The 23,066-nt window shown below is 41.5% G+C and overlaps 1 protein-coding gene and 1 long non-coding RNA gene across 2 annotated transcripts in view; both read left to right on the forward strand.

Moving 5' to 3' along the window:
- The first annotated feature begins 294 nt into the window (after window positions 1-294).
- The window catches only part of cyp27a3 (cytochrome P450 family 27 subfamily A member 3), a 104,247-nt gene continuing 81,475 nt past the window's right edge, over window positions 295-23,066 (forward strand). Inside the window, exons 1-5 of the mRNA XM_010769925.1 lie at window positions 295-666; window positions 1,786-1,976; window positions 3,896-4,095; window positions 6,038-6,235; window positions 7,880-8,043. Coding sequence (XP_010768227.1) covers window positions 409-666; window positions 1,786-1,976; window positions 3,896-4,095; window positions 6,038-6,235; window positions 7,880-8,043 — 1,011 coding nt within the window. The 5' untranslated portion in view covers window positions 295-408. The remainder of the gene's footprint in view (window positions 667-1,785; window positions 1,977-3,895; window positions 4,096-6,037; window positions 6,236-7,879; window positions 8,044-23,066) is intronic.
- On the forward strand, window positions 14,483-15,695 carry LOC104944393 (uncharacterized). Its single transcript, XR_798221.1, has 3 exons — window positions 14,483-14,574; window positions 14,666-14,729; window positions 15,337-15,695. It is a non-coding gene; the product is annotated as an uncharacterized lncRNA (long non-coding RNA).

The raw sequence follows: 23,066 nt of genomic DNA on the forward strand, positions 1-23,066 counted from the left end.
CCAATTACTGGGCAGACACACGTCATGTTTTACTTGTGTTAATATTGCAGGATTTGGAGGTGTATAGCCTACGCTCTTCGGGTGCCCGTGTTTTACACCTAAATACGTTATTTATTAAGTTAAACCTCTTAAAAATGTTAAATATCACTATTCAGATGTGTTTTTTTAGTAATCAATCTTGTCTTATAAGTACATAATCAGCTTATTGGTTTTGGATGTGCATGTTACAAACATGGAGATTTATGGGTAACAAAGTCCACAGTTGGCTCGGAGCCTTGGTTTAAAAAGCGGCCTGCAGCTATAAACAGGGAGCCATTATTATCTGACACACACACACACCAACACACACACTGCTGTCGTGCCTGTTTCTACCTCAGAAGCTGCAGGAAAAACACACCTGCAGTGAAAATGTTGAGGAAATCTCTGGTGAGCCTCGGACTGCGGGTGAACCGGCAGCAGCACGCCGGGATTCAGACGGCTAAAGCCGGCCTGAATGCGGGGAATCATGCGGGCATCCACCGCCGTGACGCAGCCACCACCACCACCACCGTGATAAATGACTCCGTGAAACAGAAAACCATGGATGATTTAGGCGGACCGAGTTTGATGTCCACTTTAAACTGGCTTTTTGTAAAGGGCTATTTCAAAAAGGCGCAACAAATGCAGGTACGTGGAGGGATTCTGTGGATGAAAGGACTGCTGTGTTGTTGTTCGGTTTCGACCTGTCAGACCATATCATTTATTTATGGAGACTGTCTTCGATTGCATCACAAGTTAACATGAACGTAAAGCAAGTAGTTAACACAAAGTAAATTCAATCCATTAGTGTACTTATTTACCTATTTTGGCAGGTCTCTGTGCAGGCAGACTGTTATGAAGTTGTGTCTACTGTGGTTTTGCATATCAGATGCACTCCCTGAACCCAGTGCTGAATGGAAATGTACTCAATTGTATTTGTGTTGCTGGCAGCATTGACAAATTAAATGTTAAATCAAGGTCACACTCACAAATATTATAACAATGTTGTAATGCCAATATTGCAGAAAAGTCTGTTTTCAGCATCTCACATATAGAGATGTTCTCGGTTTTTCAATTATATTAACATATTTGGGTTTTATATTGACAAAACTTGAAATTTAAAGACATTACATTGGCATCAGAGTCTGCAATGTTTTTGTACCTATTGTCCTGACATTTGTTTTACACAACACATACAATACATTTATGAAAACTATATAATAATACAAGGCTTTACCTTTACACTTTCAATTGCTGAACCTGTTTTTCCACAGAAGAAATTTGCATCTGTGCTCCTAGGTAATATACGTATTATTAACCACATGCTTTGCGTTTCTTCTCAAACTGTTTAGGACATTCAGTATAGTCACAATTAGCCTTAACGAAGGCATTATATTGTGATTAATAAAATCTACAATCTGTCATAGTGTAAAGAGAAAGCACCACCATATGCATAAAATCATGTTAAAAATTCACAGTCCCTGTAATATCAAACATCATAGTATTACTTTTGTGCAATCTGAACACATTGATTAAAAAAGGATTCTTAAGGTTAACAAATAAATAGAAAGTTAACTCGTTAAAAACCTAAAGTGTGTTTGAGAATCAATTCAACTATAACAAAACTCAAGTTCATATTTCCTTAGACCCTAAGTAAATTGATGTGTTGAACACTGCGGAAATAACAAATTGATCCGTCCTGCAGGAGGCAGCTCAAGTGAGGTTCTTTGGTAAATCACACATCCAATATCTCCACACTGCCCACAGATTGAGCACAGGAAGATCTACGGCCCTCTGTGGAAGTCAACGTTCGGGCCTCTGGTCGTAGTGAACGTGGCGACCGCTGAGCTGATCGAGCAGGTCCTGAGGCAGGAGGGGAGGCACCCGGTCCGCACAGACATGCCCCACTGGAGGAGATACAGGGAGGTCAGGAACCATGCCTACGGACCCCTGACTGAGTGAGTAAACCCCCCATACCAACTATGTGCAATATATGCCGTTAATTACTGTGCAATATATATCTGGCTGCTACATCATTACAGATGTGTATTTTGTATTTTCTTAATCTTTAATGTTTTTCTTATGCATGCTTTTTAGTTAACATTAAACTGTTTTTGGCTCTTTCTGCTGTAACAAATGTAAAAATCCCCTCTGTGGGAAGGTTCAAAGTATTCTGATTCTGATAGATCCTCTAGCTTGATTTATTTGATCCCGTCCGTCCACAGTAAGTTCCATAGTAGTTGTAAAACAGTCTTCAGAATAAACTCCTAAAAGGACTCCTCAGTCAGAGTGAGATTCATTGTTTTGCACACAATCCCCTCTTTGTGTTATTTACAGCTCATAAAAAAAAAACACCTGGGGAATTTGACTCGTAATTTATGAAGATATACCCAAATTAATTTGCTAACTTAAAGCCTCAAAAGGGAGGATGTGGCTCAGTGGAACATTGCGCTCATCTTCAGACCAGGGGAGGGCAAGTTCGAGTCCCACTACAGTCAGCATGTCATTGTGTCCCTGGGAAAAACACTTCACCCCACAGTATTGAGGGGTTTGCTCACAGTATTGAATGAAATTAAGTCGCCATGGAAGCATCTAGTGACATTTAATGTAATTTTAAAAGCAGAACAAAACATACTGTCCAATGTTATAGATACTTATTTAAAATAGGATGTCATTTATATAAGTCCTATCTAAGTATAATTCCTCGGAAACTACTGTATTAGTTGCTTTGTACTTTGTACTATATTTATAAAAAATCATAAGGCTCCAGTCAGACCCAGTCAGGACGACAATTGTTGTTTTTGATTGTCTAATAGCAGCTTTTTTTTGCTGTTATCAGGTTTTTCTTGTCAGACCTGTTGAGGCAGCGCTCGTCATCGTCAGCTAATTTTGTTACAACAGAGAAAAGCCTGAACTCTAAACCCTAAAACCTCCTGAATTACTCCAGCTGTTGCAAACATGTTTCATCCATTAGGTTCACAAGTGAGAGTTGTTTAACCAAATGTGGTTTTTGGCTCTTTCAAGACTATTGGACAGTACGTTTAGTGGAGTATAGATGCAAGTAAGGAGTCATATTCATTATACTACACTGGGTTAATGGTAATGAAATCAACACTCAATGAGGTGTTTTTAATAGTTTTTTGATGGAGAGGATTGCAATGACTCAGGCTTTGAATACACTTTCATATTTTAGTGTATATTTTTACAAAATACGAAATGTTTAAGGCTAACTAGCTTGAGGCTACACATTTTCAGTCAGTTTACATTTGATAGGTTGTCACTAGCAAGGACCTACAGTATCATTGTTTATTTATTATTTTTCATATGTGTATTTTGGGTTGAATAAGTTGAAAAATACCAAAATAAAGTAAACTTCACAAGGCAAATTTAACAAGTTTTCTTTATATTTCAAACAAAGTTCCAAAGGGCTTTCACATTTAAACAGAAGAGCTTAAACACACACGGTGAACAAAATGTACCAAATACCAGCAACACATCATTAAACAAAGAGAGTTTGACAAGGTAATATAACATAAATACAATTGGAACAAACAATTAAAAGAAAATAAGGGTTTTTAAAGTGCGTTAAAGAACCACAATCCCATGTTACAGAACAATACATTTGAGTTTGACGAACGTTTATTAAACCACTTTATCTCATTTTGTTTCTATCATATTCTATTTTATTTTATTTACTTGCACTTTTGTCTGTTTTATTGTGTTGCACTGTTGGAGGAGCCTGTGACCTAAGATTGTCATTGTCATAACTACACTGTAGCTATGTACACATGACAATGAAAGCCTTGAAACGTGAAACCTTGAAGCCCATTTTCTTATTTCGTATTAATCTTAATTAATCTTCCTTGTTTTTTGGTAGAATGGGGGCCAACTGGCAGCGCATCCGCAGCATCCTGAACCCTCGGATGTTGAAGCCCAAACACGTCTCCTCCTACACGAACACCGTCAACGACGTGGTGACGGACTTCATCCACAGAGTGGCCTGGCTCAGGGATACAAACGGAGGCGGAGTGATGGTCAACGACCTGACGGAGGAACTCTACAAATTTGCTTTTGAAGGTCAGTAGTGAACAATTCAGCTGTGGAAAGTCAACAGAAAACATCTGGATTAGCAATAGAGAGATTTTTAGAGGGAAAGACATTCAGTTAGAAGAAGTAACTGGTGAAATACATCTTACATTGAATGAAAAAAGATTAACTGTGTTATAGTTCAACACAAGTTTAATGGATAATAACATTCAAAGTGCTCTGCAGGATGTGTTCCTTCTGTTAATCTTTAAAGTGAATCACTGATATCATCTAAAAAGTACTAGACATAGCTAGAAGCAACATACCACACACATACAGAGCTGAAAGAAGAACTTAGATCCTTTACTTTGTGTAAAATAAGTAGTTGGTTCATTTGATCCACTGCTAGAAGTAAGAAGTATAATTAGCTAAATGTACATGAAGTAAATACTTGTGACCCTTTTCACAGTATTTTATTATTATATAATGATATTTTATCCTGTTTTATTCACTGAGACATCATGTAAGAACCTGTTAATGTTGCACTTTTTCAAAATGGATTTCTTGTGTTTCAATACGCAAAAGTAACTAATAATATATTTAATTTTAAATAATTGTAGTGGAGTAAAAACTAAATATATGTCCCTGAAATGTAGTGGACTAGAAGTAAAATACCATCAAATGGAAATACTCAGTACTAAGTACGATTGTGTCAAAACAGTACTATTAGCAAGTATTGTAGGCTACTTTTAAATGTAGTTAATATGATTAAGAAGTCGGGACCTTCATTTTACCTTGGTGGAAGAATTTCCCAGATGCTTTACGTACATTTACAAATATAAGTAGGCCTACCCTAAAATACTCAAGTGCAAGCCCTAAATTCAGAATGTAACTTAAATACAATTATTAAATGTGCAGAATGAGGAGCAAACTTTAGATATTACTTGTTCATACTTGCAAAATAACGATTATAACCACACTTCTTTATTCTTGCAAAGCAGAGAATTAGTCATCCATTAATACATCAATGTGTCATTTGTGTGCTGTCAGTCAGTCAGGGCGTAAACTCTGAGACAGTTGTTGGGTGTTTTGGCCTTGACTCCTGATTAGATACTACGTTTATGTACACAGAGAAATTAGTTTGACATTTTTAGGAACATGCTTATTTCATTTTCTTCAGATAACTCAAGGGTGAGAATGATACAGCTCTAGTGTCTTTGTGCTAAATATGAAGCTACTGTACAGCCACCAGCTGGTTAGCTTAGCTTAACTTAGCTCAGCCTTAAGACTGGAAACAGGCTGAAAGAGCAGGTCTGGCTTTATTTGGTTTAATATGTATGATAAGAGTGAAAAATGGTTTTAGAGAGGTTTACAGCTTACAAAGCCAAGCTAGCTGTTTCCCTCCGTGTACAGTCTTTTTGCTAAGCTAAGCGCTAAGCTAACTAGCCGTAGCTTCATATAACTGGCAGCCTTGACAGTGGTATTGATTTTTTAAATCAAACTCTGAGAAAGAAAGCAGATAAACATTCCCTAAAATGTCAATATATTCCTTTAAACAGCAGCTTTCTTATAAAATTATGGATTAACTTTGTATATCAGGCTTCTACGGCAAAAGGGCTGTGTAAGACACATGGTATGAAGAATAACACAATGAAGACAATAATATTGCAGCAGCAAACGATTATATGTTATTGGGCTGTGTCCTGTTTTAACTTTGCAATGCCACATAGCCAGGAGCTATTTGTTTAAATAACCAGTTTAGTGTGAAGTAATTGAACCCAATCCCATCAAACAAATGTGGTAACAAATGGAACATAATATCAACCAAAATCCCCCTAAATCAATGTTTCATTTTGCTAAAAAAAATAAGTGAATTGTTCTTTATTGGCCAAGGTGTAAGATGTGTAAACTTTGCTTAACTAAACCACCACTTTGTAGCCAGGATAGCAAACAGATGAGTTATAATATTTGTTGTATATCTTTTTAAACGCAGGTATCTGTTCAGTGTTGTTTGAGACTCGTATGGGCTGCTTGAACGAGGAGGTGCCGGAGGAAACACAGAAGTTCATCGTCTCCGTGGGTGAAATGTTTCGTCTCTCCAACGTCATCATCCTCTTCCCAAAGAGAATCTGGCCCTACATCCCCTTCTGGAAACAGTTTGCAGCCGCCTGGGATTACCTCTTCAAAATCTGTGAGGAAATATAACCTGTTTTAGGCCGTTTGTTACAGAAAAATGGTTTGTTTGTTCAATATCAGAATCAAAACTAGAACATCCTTGATTCTTGTTTTGTTTTTTTAAATAATGTTATCTCTAATGGTTTCTACTATTCAAGCATGTTTCCTAATCATGTTCAAATGTAAACTAATGGTTACCTGGGACTGTAGGACATTTCCAAAACAACATGAGATTGACAATGACATATTACTCACGTGAAACAAAGTAGCCTATGTAAGTTAATATAACATGTCCTCTCTTGCTTTGAGGAATTTCAAGTATTACAACATGAACCCTTTGCTGTTTGTGTGCAGCTCTTTCTCTGCCAATCCTCCTCACTGATTGTTATCACAGAAAAAGGGTTGCTAAAGCTCAGGCTTCATGGTCATTTGCGTTATCAAATAATTTCAAGGACACTAGACTGGTGACTCTCTCAAAGTCACAAAGTCCACCTCACAGCTCACAAGGCCCTTTTTCCTTCTGTGTTGATTCTTTCGCCATCTAGTGGGCAAAAGTATCGAGCCAGTTTCCTCCTTGTGTTTTAAAGGGGCCCTATCGTGATCATTTTCAGGTTTCATAATTGTATAATATATGCCTAATAGGGCCTCTTTAAAAGGATTGAAAGGGTTTATTCATCATATACACAATAGCTGCAGTGTAGTTTTGTCAATGAAATACTGAAATCCCAGGCTCCTGTGCAAAAGACATATTGGTGCAAGTAAGTTTCAGGAACATGGAAAATAATATGTATTCTCTCCCATGAGAAACAATGGTGCCATTCTGCACAAAATGCAGTATTCTTCTTTATAATGTGGTGTTACAATCATTGACATACAAACCTGCAACGATGAAGAGTTTACGTAATATATATACTTATAAATGACATATTGTGTTGTTATTTTTAAAGAATACTTATCGTTACTTTTTAAATTGAATATCCTGCCTGTTTTCTTTAAGGACTAAATACATTTCAGTTGAAAAAAGAGAGTTATTTAAATGTTAGGCAGTGACAGTCTCAGGCTCCTCCAACATTGCAACATACAAAAATAATATTAACATGAAAAAATAGTATACAGGGTTCTTACGGTCATTCAAAACCTGGAAAAGTCATGGAAATTCAAAATGCTAATTCCAGGCCCTGGAAAAGTTTTGGAAAACAATATATTTCCCAAAGTTTTGAAAAAGTCATGGAAATGTAACTAAAGTTGCATCAAATATAATTTATATTTTAGCTAATCGCCGAAATAGTAATATTATAATGATAATAAATACTGTATCGTATAGAAATGAAAAGTAAAATGGCTTTTAACTGACGAGGTTTTTTGCTGGTGAGAGATTTGAGTTGCTTTAGCGTTTAGAAGCTAAGTATGTTTTAGATAGGCACAACATGTTTCATATGCAGACCTTAATTTCCTGTTCCATGTTCAAATAAATCATTTCCAGTGGTACGCTGAGAAAGAGTTATTTTTTTGGTCATGGAAAATTAGGTAAAGGTCATGGAGGAAAAGTCATGGAAAATCATTGGTGAAAAAGTGTATGAACCCTGAGTGTATTACACAAATGTTTTTGCAGGAACATATTTCTTTCCGATGACAAATGCTAAACTTGTTTGTCTCTCAGCGGAGGAGCTGGTGCAGAAGAAGATGGCACAGATCCAGCAGCAGGTGCACCTGAAGCAGCAGGTGGAGGGAGCGTACCTCACACACCTGCTGCTCAGCGACCAGATGACCGTCACAGAGATCCTGGGCAGCATCACCGAGCTGCTGCTGGCAGGAGTCGACACAGTGAGTACAGACAGTGTGTGTGTGTGTGTGTGTGTGTGTGTGTGTGTGTGTGTGTGTGTGTGTGTGTGTGTGTGTGTGTGTGTGTGTGTGTGTGTGTGTGTGTGTGTGTGTGTGTGTGTGTGTGTGTCAAATATATTCTGAAGCTGCCAACCAAATGATACTATGAAGCTCATGAATGCAAACACATGTTAAAACATACTGTATAGTATCAACCTCAGTGTATCATAAGACAGCCTGACAGCTACAGATGATGCAGCTGAACTAAAGTCTGATATGAGAAGAGGAAATCAATGCAGTTTACCAGAGGTGCTCTTTAAATAGTCTATAATTATATAATGTCAACTATGATGAGTCAGTAACCAGCAGAAAGTTTGAGCTGTGGGTTGTTGAGCTAATCAGCATGTGAAGGTAGAAATGTAATGATAATTAAGTAGTATATAAGTGGCCTCTTTTTTTACCACTAGCAGTTTTGGCTGGATTATGTGATGATATATACTTTGAGAAAGTAATCATTAGTCCAGGGTTAGAGATCCATCTGTATGTATTATAGAGACTTTTACCTCTTTGAGTATCGGACATGGTGTCAAACAGATCATTGAGCAGGAATGCAGACCAGGAATGGTTTTAATAAAGTGTATGAGCTTAATATCTAATGTGTATAGGCGCCTACTTATAGTTTAAAGTGGGTTTTTGCAAGGGAAGAGGAAGCATGGAAAAAATATGTTTTATTTATCAACACCAGAGGCAAGTTTTCTTGGATATAGAGCTCTTAATCAATCACATTTTCTTCCTTTTAGTTTAGTGTATTTATATGGATTTATTATTTGTAATTATATTTTAATAATTAATTAGTATTTGGCCCAAAATCACAAATAACAAATGTGCCTCAGGTTGCTTATCCTTTCCTTAGACTGTTGCCACTAAGTAGGAATCCCCCGCCCACTTTAAAATGTTCACTGTGTGTTCTGTACTTTCAACATTGAGCAGCAAATAAAATAAATAGTGTAAAATATAATCACCACGGAGCTATGCAACCATACACACATCACACACACAGTAGTTGGCGTATCTTCTATTTCTCAGAGGAACAATAATAAGTGTGAGCTGTATAGCTGGCTCTAATGGAAGATGGAACTAATGATATCTCATTAAATAAAAGCTGGCAACTTAATCAAGCAGCACAAATGATGAAGCAGTTTAGGTGAGGAAGGGAGATGTCATTTTAAATTCATATACTACAAAAAAAAAACTCATTATGGCTCTATTGAGCTTTGGGGTTTCCCTTTCCTGTATCGGTTACATAGATTTTTGCGCATGTAAATGGTCTAAAATCCATTGGACTCCTTTGCTTACTCGTATCACATAATTACATCACTACGTAACACTCATGCTTCTATTGGCTAGTGCACCAACACATTTGACGTGATAGGCTAAGGGGCAGGCCAGCTAACCAATCAGAGCAGACTGGGCTCTGGTTTCAGACAGAGGGTGAAAAGAGGTGCCGCAGCACAGGCAGTATGAGGAAAATAAAGAGCTTTCTGAACATTAAAGCATTTAAAGAAGATGTCACAGGAGAGACAGGAAATACAAATATGAACATGAAAATGAGCAGAATAAGGCTCCTTAAGAATGCTTTTTAATTGAATTGTCTGTGCGTTTTGGAATCACCATACGTTATTGTATGCATGTTTTTGCTGGTGTGTGTGTGTGTGTGTGTGTGTGTATGTATGTGTGTGTGTGGATGTGTATGTGTATGTGTATGTGTGTGTGTGAGGTGTGTGTGTGTGTGTGTGTGTGTGTGTGATGTGTGTGTGTGTGTGTGTGTGTGTGTGTGTGTGGTGTGTGTGTGTGTGTGGTGTGTGTGTGTGTGTGTGTGTGTGTGTGTGTGGTGTGTGTGTGTGTGTGTCGTGTGTGTGTGTGTGTGTTGTGTGTGTGTGTGTTGTATAATAGTTATCTCTTGTGTTCCTTGCAGGAGAGAGAGGCCCTGAGAGTCCATCTTCTTGAGGAGACTTCAAAGTGCATCGAGTGCAAACAGAGGTCAGTGAGTTTCCTGTGAGGCGTTCATGAAGTGCAGCTGCTGCTGCTGCCAGGCATCCACATGGCAGCTCATTAATAACGCGTCCTTTTCNGAGAAAACCCATCTCGGCCGCTTGTACCCGCGATCTCGTTCTTTCGGTCATGACCCATCCTTCATGACCATAGGTGAGGGTAGGAACGAAAATGGCGCGGTAGACAGAGAGCTTTGCCTTCTGGCTCAGCTCCCTTTTCGTCACAACGGTGCGGTAAAGCGACTGCAGTACCGCTCCCGCTGCTCCGATTCTCCGACCCATCTCACGCTCCATTGTTCCCTCACTCGAGAACAAGACCCGAGATACTAACTCCTTCACTTGGGGTAAGGACTCATTCCCTACTTGGAGTGGACAGTCCATCGGTTTCCTGCTGAGAACCATGGACTCAGATGGTGATCAGTTGACAACTCCGCCCCTCTCTTCACCCGAGTGTCCAAAACATACGGCCTCAGGTCCGATGATACGATAACGAAATCGATCATGGACCTTCTGCCTAGGGTGCTCTGGTACCACGTACACTTATGAGCATCCTTATGTTCGAACATGGTGTTTGTTATGGCCAATCCATGACTAGCACAGAAGTCCAGTAACAAACCACCACTCCGGTTCAGATCAGGGGGGCCGTTCCTCCCAATCACTCCCCTCGAAGTGTCTCCATCATTGCCCACATGTGCGTTGAAGTCTCCCAGCAAGATTAAAGAGTCCCCTTCAGGAGCCCCATACAGGACTCTTTCCAGGGTCTCCAAGAAGGCCGTATACTCTGAACTGCTGTTGGGTGCATAAGCACACACAACAGTCAGAGTTTTCCCCCCCATAACCCGCAGGCGTAGGGAGGCGACCCTCTCGTCCACTGGGGTGACTCCAACAACGAAGCACCCAACCGGGGACTTGTGAGTATCCCCACACCCGCCCGGCGCCTCACACCTTGAGCAACTCCGGAGAAGAATAGAGTCCAACCCCTATCCAGAAGTAAGGTTCCAGAGCCGACGCTGTGGGTAGAGGTGAGCCCAACCAGATCCAATTGGTAACGCTCCACCTCCCGCTCCCGCACAAGCTCCGACTCCTTCCCCCCCAGAGAGGTGACGTTCCACGTCCCCAAAGCCAGCTTCTGTCGCCCGGGTCTGGTCCGTCGAGATCCTCTGCCTTCACTGCCACCCTTCTGGCAGCGCACCCGACCCCATCGCTGTTTCCCGTAGGTGGTGGGCCCGCGGGACGGAGAAGCGGAGGTGTTGCCCACGTCGCCTTTTCGGGCTGTGCCCGGCCGGGCTCCGTGGCAAGCCCGGCCACCAGACGCTCGCCGACGAGTCCTCCTTCTGGGCCTGGCTCCAGAAGGGGACCCCGGGCTTCCTCCGGGCCGGGTATCCTCACTTCGTGTGTCGTCTTTCATGAGGTCTTGTGAACCAATCTTAGTCTGACCCTTTGCCTGAGACCAATTTGCCATGGGAGACCCTACCAGGAACACAAGGTTCCAGACAACACAGCCCCCAGGTTCATCAGGGCACACAAACCTCTCTACCACGGTAAGGTGCTGGTTCTTCAGAGAGGTGATTTTATTTCCGATTAATAATAATATTAATAATATATAAAGTCAGATAAATATTTCCCTCTGAGATGTAGTGGAGTAGAAATATAAAGCACAAGTAAAGTACATACAAGCACTGCAACATTTTAACTTAAGTATAGTACTCGAGTAAATATTACACTCCAGCACTGAAAACTGACAAGATAGACCATTAAAATGAAACTAGATAACATAAGTTAAGTCAGCAAAACATGTCACTCGATGTGTGCGCTCCACTGCATAAAGGATGTTTTTTACGCTATTCAGCTAAAGAATAGCTTTTTAAGACAAGCAGCTAGTCATACATTAGTTAAAGGAATACTTCCAACCCAGTTAAGTCTGATGACTGCAAACTGTGAGCCTGGCAGGCCTGACAGAACATGGGCCTGAGTGGAGCAGAAAGGCTTTTACTGTAAATCTCCTCAACGTCAGGGCCTTTGATGCCCGCAACCACCTTGATGCGCTCTCCTTTTCGGCTTCAAACTCTTTACAGCATTTAACAGGAGACTCCTCAAACTGTGAGCCGAGGTGCCTGGCAACATTTCCGTGGAGATAAACACTGTTCAATTGTGATAGCTGTTTAACTGCACTTCCTATGAGCCCAGACAGCATCAGCGGATATGTGTCAGCATCGCTCCAGAGAGCAGTCAGCACCTCTGAAGCTGCGTGTTGAGACAGGAAGTTAGAAGAACACAGGTATTAAATCTAGGTATTTTAGGCATAGGCATAGCTGTACAGCAGTCGGCTATAGGGTTTCATAAAGAGGCTCGCAACAACACAAGAGGCGCTGTCACACCAAGTACTTTTCCCAGGAATAGTTCCCGGAACTTTTCCCCGGAACTTTTATTTCCCCGGAACTATCTAGTAAATCGCGTTCACACCGGAATAAGTCCCTGAGGGAGGATTACGCAAATGAAGCCGCTGACGTCACTTCTTCTTCTTCTGCTTTGGGTTTACTGGCAGGCCGCAAACAACTTCACGGCGTATACTGCCACCCCGAAGTCCCCGGAGCCCCCCGAGTCCCGGGACTTTGGTGGCAGTAAATCGCCACCCGAAGCTCCAGCGGTCGCCAGGTTTTATTTTGTGTTTGCCATAAAGGTTGTCTGTCTCCATTGGTGTGCGCTGGGCTAATGGCTAATAATGCTCATGGCCGAGGAAATAAAATGGCCGGCTTCACAAACACTTTTCCGAGTTTTACGGGGGCGTGGTTTGCAATTCGCCCAGCGCCAATCAGAAATTGGAAACCTTTTTCTCCCCAGGCCAACATTCGCCAGGAACTATAGGAACTATTTCTGGGAAAAGTACTACCGGTGTGAAAAGCGCCTAAGCACAACAAGTAAACCACAGCACCAACACACACTCAGAGCAAATGAAAGTTCTAGCTGTGGTGAAAGCATTCCTCTTGAAGACAACATACAGTCCTGTCAGAGTTGCTCAGCAGTTGCAGATCCTGTAAGTGAAGATCCTTATGTCCTGCAAGCCAAGCCACACACACACACAGCACACACACAGCACACACACACACACAACAACACACACACACACACACACACAGCAGGCACACACCACACACAGCAAGCAGCGCACACAAGCACACACCACACACACAACACAACACACCACACGCACACCAACAACAAGACAGCACACCACACACAGTACAGTCAGAACTGTTAACAGTGCTCTTCCTCTTCCTGACTGCTGTCTTCTATAGAGAGATCTGTTTGGGAAGTACAAGCCGCCTGGCTATCAGTGATGCTCTGGTCAACACTGTCCTCAACATCACAATGAATGAGTGGGCACTTTATTCAACAACACACACCACAACACAGCACCACACACACACACAACACACACACACACACACACACCACACACACACACACACACACACACACACACACACACACCCACCACACACACACAGAACACACAAAAACCACACAGGCACAAGCTTTGGCTCCCGGCAGGTACATTCAGCAGCCAGAATCTAGCTAATACCCAGACGCTTTTCATACTTCTATAAGTACGTTTAATGATTTCTCATCTCCCTCACTCTTTTCTCGCTTCATCCCAATCTCGGGCAGCAGGATTCAATTCAGCAAGAACGCTGCATAAGGGCCAAAAAAGAAAAGTACACAATCGACTGCTTTGATTTAACAGCTGTACAAGTGTTAAACTTGCTAAATGTGCTATGTAATGGCAGACACAGTGGGTGTGTGATGAGCCTGTGTTGTGTGTTATGTTTCATGTATCAGACATCTTTTTACCGGGCTAAGCAATAAATGAGTGGCGCAAACAACCGTTTTATCTTTTCCCCCGAGGACAAGAGAGAGAAAAATACCAAGATCTGCTTCAACTTGAACTTGGTCTTTCTTTTTCTTTCTTCTATCGCTGCATCATGTTTTTCCAAATAGACAAGTAAAGCCTGACTAGAAGATTGCTGGCAGGCATTTTGCAGCCTCACATACACTGTATTGGGGTGATAATGACACCCATTTTAGGGGGAGAAAATAGGGGATTTAGGGCGAGAAACCAATTAAACTGCTGGCCCTGGGAGTATNTTAAAGAAGATGTCACAGGAGAGACAGGAAATACAAATATGAACATGAAAATGAGCAGAATAAGGCTCCTTAAGAATGCTTTTTAATTGAATTGTCTGTGCGTTTTGGAATCACCATACGTTATTGTATGCATGTTTTTGCTTGTGTGTGTGTGTGTGTGTGTGTGTGTGTGTGTGTGTGTGTGTGTGTGTGTGTGTGTGTGTGTGTGTGTGTGTGTGTGTGTGTGTGTGTGTGTGTGTGTGTATAATAGTTATCTCTTGTGTTCCTTGCAGGAGAGAGAGGCCCTGAGAGTCATCCTTCTGAAGGAGATTCACAAGGTGCAAGAGTGCAAACAGAGGTCAGTGAGTTCCTGTGAGGCGTTCATGAATCAGTGCTGCTGCTGCCAGGCATCACATGGCAGCTCATTAATAACCGTCTCTGTTCTGCAGTGATCTGATGATGAGGGACAACCTGTTTGAAATGGTCACCAGTTCCAGAACCTTCTACATGCAGGTAACACACATGAAGATAAATCTGTCAGTCAGTCAAATGTATATCCAGCCTTTCGTAAACCCAAGGACCAATAGTTTACATTTTTGTGAAAAAAAATGTTTTTTTTAGCCATGCTAGCAAAGTGTTTCTTGTTCCATCTGTTCTGCAATTCAGTACTCACACTGAAATAATATCAACAACTATTGGATGGATGATGGAGATAAAGTTTATTACAAATCTTGACGTGGTGATCCCCTAACTAACTCACTCACTCTTGTGAATGGTCTCTACAACTATTTGATGGATTGTAATGTAATTTGTTCCACAATTACATGTTCCCCTCAGCAAAATTGAATTAGCTAATGTTAGCATACTAACACGCTACACTAAGAAGATCATGATACACAGTGCGCATGCTGTCCTTAATCAGCCTCATAGAGAACACAGATATGTATTGTTTTTATAATCTCAGTTTGGAATTTCACTTAATGTTTCTCTCTCAGGCTTTTAACACTGTGCCATTATTAGCACTGCAGTAATAATACTATTTATGCATTTACAATTGACTTTTCCTTGAAAAACAATGAAACATGATCCCATCCTGTCTTTCTCTCTCCCTGTGTTTCAGGCTGACAGTCCAGAGGACATGCACAGCTGGATTAAGGCCATCTCAGGGGCCATCGTAGCTCAGCGAGGCCCCGGACGCTCCGCTAACACTGTAGGTACACACAAAAGGGAAAACACGTAGGTAAACTAACAAAGGAAAACAGTGTAGGTACACACACAAGGGAAAACACGGAGGTAAACTAACAAAGGAAAACACTGTAGGTACACACACAAGGGAAAACACGGAGGTAAACTAACAAAGGAAAACACTGTAGGTACACACACAAGGGAAAACACGGAGGTAAACTAACAAAGGAAAATACTGTAGGTACACTAACAAGGGAAAACACTGTAGGTACACTAACAAGGGAACACACTGTAGGTATACTAAAATGAAAACATGTCTATAATAAAATACTCTTGAGGTATACTTATATAAGGTATCCTTAAAAAATGTAGTTACCCTTTCAAATTAAAATTCAAAGATAGTGAGTAACATTTTAGTAAATAAATAATGTTATACTCATTAATAACATAGGAAATGGTAAGATATACTATATATTTGACACTTCTGGCATTAATATTGAACATCTTTAAAAGACATTGAGCCTGCATTAACAGATTTATAAACCAAGAGCAAAACCTTGTACTCAAAACTGAAGTGGACTCTAGTTAGAACTTGAGCATTTACATTACTCTTTTCGACCCCGTAATTTGTGTTATTTTTAATTGAACAGCGTATAGTATGCACAGGACCATATAGAAAAGGGCAAATAGCAACACATGTAATGTCACAAAAATGATATTAACAAAAACAATGCATCTTGCTTTATAGTTTTTTTGAAACCATCCCTCCGATTGGTCAGCAGTGTCACTACACTCTGGCCCAATCCCAAACCACGCCCTACCCCTACACACTCTCCCTCCAAGACGGAGCAAACTCCGTGGAGTGACACATGAGGCTCCCTCCTGTCAGATGGAGGGAGTAAATACAGCAGCAAGCTTTGGGACAAACTCCCCTCTCTCCGGCAGAAACAGGAAATGCCGTAACTGTATGTAACAACGGTTTCAAATCAGCATCTCTTTGACAAAAAATGTAAGCACAAGTTGCTTAGGTTATGTCTTTCTACAAAATTGTAAAATTTCCAACCCTTACGTCGCAGAAAGACTCCTTCCTGTCGAGATCGTCAACTTCACGTACTTCTAAAACAACTCAGAATTCTAAAAGAGGGAACTGAAGTTACCAAAAAGATTTTTACACTACGTAAATACCCTACATAGAGACCTTAATACTTGTCAATACCGTTACTAATTTTTCGTTATCGTGAGCGTAAAGGCCGCTAGCTCCGACGCTGCAAACTACAACTTGCCTCAAAGACGTTAACAAGTTACGCCCTCCCCTGCTTCCGGCCGTTGTTGATGGTCCGCTTATTTTTAATTACTTTAAAGCACGCATCTTCTGAGTCTATCAACCTTGGACGAGACGGATTGTCGGGTCAGGTGATTTAACTAACTAGGTACTTTCACAGGAGTTTCGACATTCCACGTCGATCCAGAACTACTGAAACATATCCCACGAACACACACTAGAAGCTGCGTCCCACCTGATTTCGAGACTAAATTGGGGAACGTAATAATAAAGTGTAGTAAGAGGTGTAGACCATGCGATTATTTCGCATAATTAGTACAACACCGTTATTTGTCGATGTTTCTCGTGATGTACCTTTATGAGCATTCAGGTTAATGAGTTAACGTGAATTAATGGCATGAACCCGAGATATGTACGAGAAACGTGGTTGACGAAGAGAAGTTAGCTGGACAAACCGTTCTTTCTGTGGATGTACGTCAAGGTAGGTGTTTAAAATTTTGACGATAAAATTATTTGCGCTCGTGGAACCAGGATCCTTAGTGTTATTTTTTCCCTTGTCGGAGTTTAGAGAAAATATTGAGAAATCTGTATTGTTGCGTCCGTGAAGATGGGTAGAAAAAACCATTTGTCCTTTGTGTCGTCACCCCCCCCCAACGACACGTACGTCGCGCCACGTGTGCAAAAAGTATTTTTCAGTACCATTGTTGTGTAACATGGAGGAAATCTTCGTAGAGTAGTGACACTTTATTGTAGTTATTTTTGACTTTTCGTGGTGTTGGTCGGGGGTACTGTTTTGTCCCTTTGCAGAACATTGTAGTCAACCTAGAGTTGAGGGTTTTCAGCTTTTTATAAATTGTCTGCCTTGTTAAAACCTATAATTGTGTTTAGCGAGTTGTATGACGCACCTCAAGTTTCCTCTTGCCACTGTGTCGACGTCCCTCACACATCACCACTTATTTTCGTCGAGAAATTTGAGAAAATGATTCGGTGTATTCAGCAACTAGGTAAATCCAACGTTGGTCCGTATAAAAATAGTAACTAATTTAGACTACTAACTAACTTATTAGTAAAACCAGAATATTTCGGCCGGTTTTTAGTGGAGATTAAACTTTACGTTTGTCAATCTTCCGTCCCTTCGACTTTTGGTGAATAATTTTGTCAGACCACTAGAGTAACGTAAAGCGATAATTAGGAGTTTTTCCCTTCAAAAAAATTTAAGGATTAAAGAAATACGTTTTGACGAAAAAGAAAAGTCTTTGCAACTAAATTTTGGGTGTAACAAAGCTCATATCCTGTACCTGATCCATGCGAGGAAATTGTTATTAGATAAGAAAATTTACCGTAGAACTCTATGAACAACCAGAAGAGCTCTATGATACGAAGTAAAATATACCCACAAGAAATTGAATTGTCTCACCCTGGCAGTAATTTTAACCGTATCATGTGCCCTAAATGTAGCGAATCTGAGAGGTTTCACCTTGCTGTGTGTCTTAGATTACCCACGTCTTGATGGAGGAGTTGTTCACGTAAGGTGACCGTACCAGGGTCATGTGACGTTTACTCGGTAAAAAACCGATTTGTAAACTGATACTCGAACCGACTTATTAGGTAATGAGTTTTTTATTGTGGTTGAACGAAACTTACCGCAAAAAAGAGGAATAAAAACCTTTTCAGATTCTGTAGTGAGACAGTTGTTTGCGATTGTAAAAACCGCGGGGGCGGCCCGTATTTGTAATTTTCGTCTTTACGGGGGAGACACTTAAATTGAAACCTTCGAAATGTTTCGTCGGGATTGTGGTGACGTAAGGGAAATAGATGTAATCGCTGCCGCCTCTCTTCTCTGTTATTGTGTAAAAGATTTTTACGCTTAAAATCTTACTTTCTCAATGCGTAGTTCCGCTCCTGGACGAAGAACTTTTTCTTTGACTCTTCGGCCTCAGGTGTGTCCGCAGAGTGTGAGAGTCTCAAGAACCCTTCTCGACGACCGGACGTTGCTGTGCTTGCTGCCGTGTTGAAACCAACAGAGATTGGTACGGAAAGTACTTTGGTCGGGCCGCGGCGAATTACTCGGCGGGGATCCGATTTTGTTAACCTTTTTGCCAGTGATTTGGTTATAGATGTTGAAACTAAAGGAACGGTAGGGTTACACGATTTATTATATCCTGCGTGCTATCACGTTTGCGCCTTTTCGTTTTGTCGCTCCAGGGATAAGGTGCCTCACGCTGTGTGTATGTTTTCTAGGAAATCCTCCAAACATCCTCGGTAGTACCTCTTCACTCACAAAGGAAACCTGGAGTCGCAGGAGGCTGTCGCGCAGTAGACCACTCACGGGTCCGAAAGAGGTAACCACGCTGGAAAAAAGCCCGGGAGCAGGGCAGCGACGGGGTGTTAGGGGCCGGACGCGCTAAAAAAGCGACCGCGGGCAAAGGTACCACCTGACGAGCGAGGAGACATGAACCGTCCCTCACGTGCCAGTCAAGGACGGTCGCTGTCCGCCCCCTCGGCGTCTCCGCCTGGCGGGGCGTGGGAGGCGGAGGTGCCCCGTCGTCTGGGTCCTTCAACAGGACCGCACACGGCGTGGACAGGCTCACGTTCGACTCCGGGCGGGACCACCCTCCCCGGTCAACACCAAGACCCCTCCCATGGGGTCAGCGCCGCTGCGCCTGCTAGGCACCGCTGGGGGGGGGAGAGGAACAACCAAGAAAAGAAGGAGGGGGTTACATCCCCAAGCTTTCCGACCTCCTACAACTATAACCCCCTCCTCAACGGTGACACAAGACCTCTAACTATGTCTTCCTCCTTCACTCTCCGCGCTCTCCTTCTACCAACACTGCCCTACCGTCCCTACCTTCTGCGACTACCGAGTTACCTACCTCCGGACCTCCCTACTCCTCACGTCACTCTCCTTTTAATTTCCTTTTTTCCTTTAAGTTCAGTTTTATTCCTGAATAGGCGGTGGAACAAGGGTCATTTGAGTCTCGGATTTAACGATTGCTCCTGTGGTAAACCTCTAAATGTCGTTGGTGAAGGATACATAACGTCTACTGCAGTGGTTTTTAGTGAAGAAAAAGTAATTGAAAAAATAGAACAACATTATGCATAACACCCGGTGGTCTTCGAAATTCGACATGGTCGTGTGATACAAGATTTATATAAAAAAGTAAAAAATTGTTAATGAAAAACTGCAGTAGAAAGCTCAAAGAACTAAAAATAAAACATAGACATTTTCTTTTGCAGAAAGTCCTCGTAAAATCCTCAGTAAAAAACATAGAACTACAACATAGGACTAATCCGGTGATTCTACGAATTCATGATGGTTGGCGATATAAGGTTTTGGAAAAAAAAGGAAAATATTTGTCTGTTTGATAGCGTCTTAGCGTTATACTTTTTTTATAAGACGTCGTACGGAAGACGTAATGGAAACGGTAATTTATTTCGTTTTACATCAACTTTATACGGGAGAAATAAAATCCACATCAATATGTTCTCTTTAATCTAGACCTCTTTGATCTTAATTTTATCACATTTCGTCGTATATTATTAGTAGGATTCGTAGGTTGGGAATAATTGTCGTCCATAGGTTCGGAAAAAGTAGTTAAACTAAAGAGCGCATGTTCCTTTGATAAAGGGATTTTATGAAAGTTTACACTACTTTGGTAATAACATACTTTCTTTTTACATTGTAACGTCCAACATTACCCAATCTAAATCTGTTGAATATATAATCATTTCTTTCTCGTCTCAACATTTAAATTAAGGTCAGATCCTGTTGTAATTGGACGATCGAATTAACGATCCACAGTGGTTTATGCAGGAAAGGCAAGTATTTACAAACCTTTACATGACAATGTGGTACAGGGTACGTCAGCTTCGTTGGCAATGCTCTGCTCACTACGACGTCACGGTTCCTCGTCCCGTCTAGTTTGTCGCCAACGATCCCTTATGTCTCTCCGAGGCACCCCGAACCACTAACTGCACTCGTCCCACCCTCCCCCGTCCTTCATCCGTCGCCCCAGTAAACCGCTTCCAATCATGAAGTGACAGTGTGGAATGAGAATTTTGCCTGTGTGTGGTCCTGTGTGTGTCTGTCCTTTAGTCTGTCCCAATTCGCCACCCTTTTTTTTCTTTTCCGAGTATTACTGAAAACCTTCAAAGCGACCTAAGTCCATACGACATTTACATAAATTCTGCAACTATTACTGTGTGTGTACTTCGTAGTTTTTGTAGACCTGTCCCTCCTCTTTCTCCTCTTTCCTGTTTTTGCAAGTCGCTACTAAGCCAGTACAATATTTCCTTTTCTACCCCAAAAGGATACACCTAATAGGAGGTTAATACTACGGTCTACAGTTTGCATATGTCGTTCAAATTTTACATAAAAACCTTTCAGATGACATCCTGAAACTACCGGCGATACAATTAGAGTTTTGTAAATATCGTACTACCAGACCCCCCCCCCCAATACTACCTCCCTACTCCTATGAGCGGTTGTTTCGTCGTATGTCCGTGTTTTTGAGTATCTCAAGACGTTCGTGTAAACGACACAAGTTTGTGGTCCTGTGAAGTAACGTGCGGAGCGTAGTAAAATAACCGGTAACTAAAAACAAAAGTTCTGTAACGTCCTCGTTTGAACAGTTCTTTTGACGAAAGTTATAACTTAGGAATAAGTTTATGACAAGTTACCTGGCGGTGACGTTTCGTTGAGGATCGCTGGATCCATAGACGAGCTCACCGAAATCCTACCCGTACCTGTACTACTCAATTGACAATTTTACGTCCCGGAGTCACCCTGTGTCGCGTCGTCTTGACAACATGCACTCGCCAATGACGACCCATCCCTAACCCCCCCGACCACCGGTCCCAATCTATCCCGTATCCTCTTCGCCCTGACCCAGTGTATGCACGACGACAGTGGTGAACGTCTTACGCGCACTATGGAGCCATAATGTTGCCCGACTTCAGGAAGACCGGACCTGCCTAGACTTTGTCAAATGTCGTGTCGAGACAAATGTCCAGTACACTCCTCGACGAGAGGTTTGGGGTGTGTCGGTAGGTCCCCGGACTGACGTCGCTCCGTTATAGGTTCCTAGTCACATTACTTTGGGTAAGTTTACAACAGATACAAAAGACAGTAACAGTAACGACCCTTCCGTCTTTCACGCACAACTAACCAAGTAAACCTTTATACAAGTTATAATTATTTGTCACTACAGAAATGCGCAAGTGATAACACGGTAAAATGTTGAATGAAACCTATTGACTATGAATCAAAAAGAGACGTTCTTTTTCTAATGGAAAATTAAACATTTGATAATTTAAGTTGGTGAGCCTCATGTGTCAACCTTCGTATGTCCACTCTACGTCACGAAACCCCCCTAAAAAAAAACCCTATGTTACCCAATCTATATTGTAGTAAGTTACTATTGTACTTGACTGTATTATTATTTCATTTCGACAACCCCCTAAAAACGACAGGTGTCTTTCTTAAGAGGGTACCCTTTGGCACTCATCCGGGTGCTCGAATTGACACACAAGAAACTTCCTTTGAGAAGCTGTCTCACTTCCTAACTCTCTCTCTCATTCTTGGTCGTTTCTGTCCCTCACCCACAAACCACTCACTCTATCTTTTTATCATCGAGCTTCCATTTCTACACAGCCTGTTAAACACGTTCTCCTTTTGGGGGGTTTTTTTTGTGAATAGTAGGACATCTTTGTTTAGTAGTAGTAATAGTATAGTATGTTTAATACAGGCTAACTTTAAACCCAAGTTTTACCCTAAAAAGAGACTTATTTATTTCCACTAGATTATTTTTACAAGGAACACAACAATAATTAGAACTACTTGACGTGATGTAGGAGGGTGGTGTTCTACCCAATGAACTGACCTTCGTTGTCGCTACTAACCTGTCTGTCGATATCGCGGTTAGGGTGGGCGGGATGTGGATGGGGATGTGCGTATGAGGAGGCAAACGCCAAACGCGTCTCCCAGGCGGTGTAATTTCACGACAAGGTTGGGTTGCCACACCTCGTTGGCCACACGCTCCCCTCACCCGATAGTCGGAAGTTTGTCGCCAGACGTTAGCCACGACTGAACTGCCAGAGATGGACTGCCAGAGTTGCGACACATACAGCAGTCCCTTTGTGCGAAAGCATATTCATCAAAGGTCTGTTTGTTAGTGACTATTGACGCTACAATGGTTGGAGTTACTTAGCGCGAGTTATACAAAAAATTGACATCCTAGTTATGGACATCAGATCTTTTCCCATTACACACGTGACAAATAATATTTCAAACATATAAATGTCTACAACGTTTGTTGATTCTTCGAAATTTTGAGTCCAAATTTTGATTTGCCGAAAATTCTACAAACCTCAAAATAACTTCA

Source organism: Notothenia coriiceps, unplaced genomic scaffold (genome assembly GCF_000735185.1).
Source record: "Notothenia coriiceps isolate Sejong01 unplaced genomic scaffold, NC01 NC01_scaffold00000339, whole genome shotgun sequence".
Classification (NCBI taxonomy): Eukaryota; Metazoa; Chordata; class Actinopteri; order Perciformes; family Nototheniidae; genus Notothenia; species Notothenia coriiceps.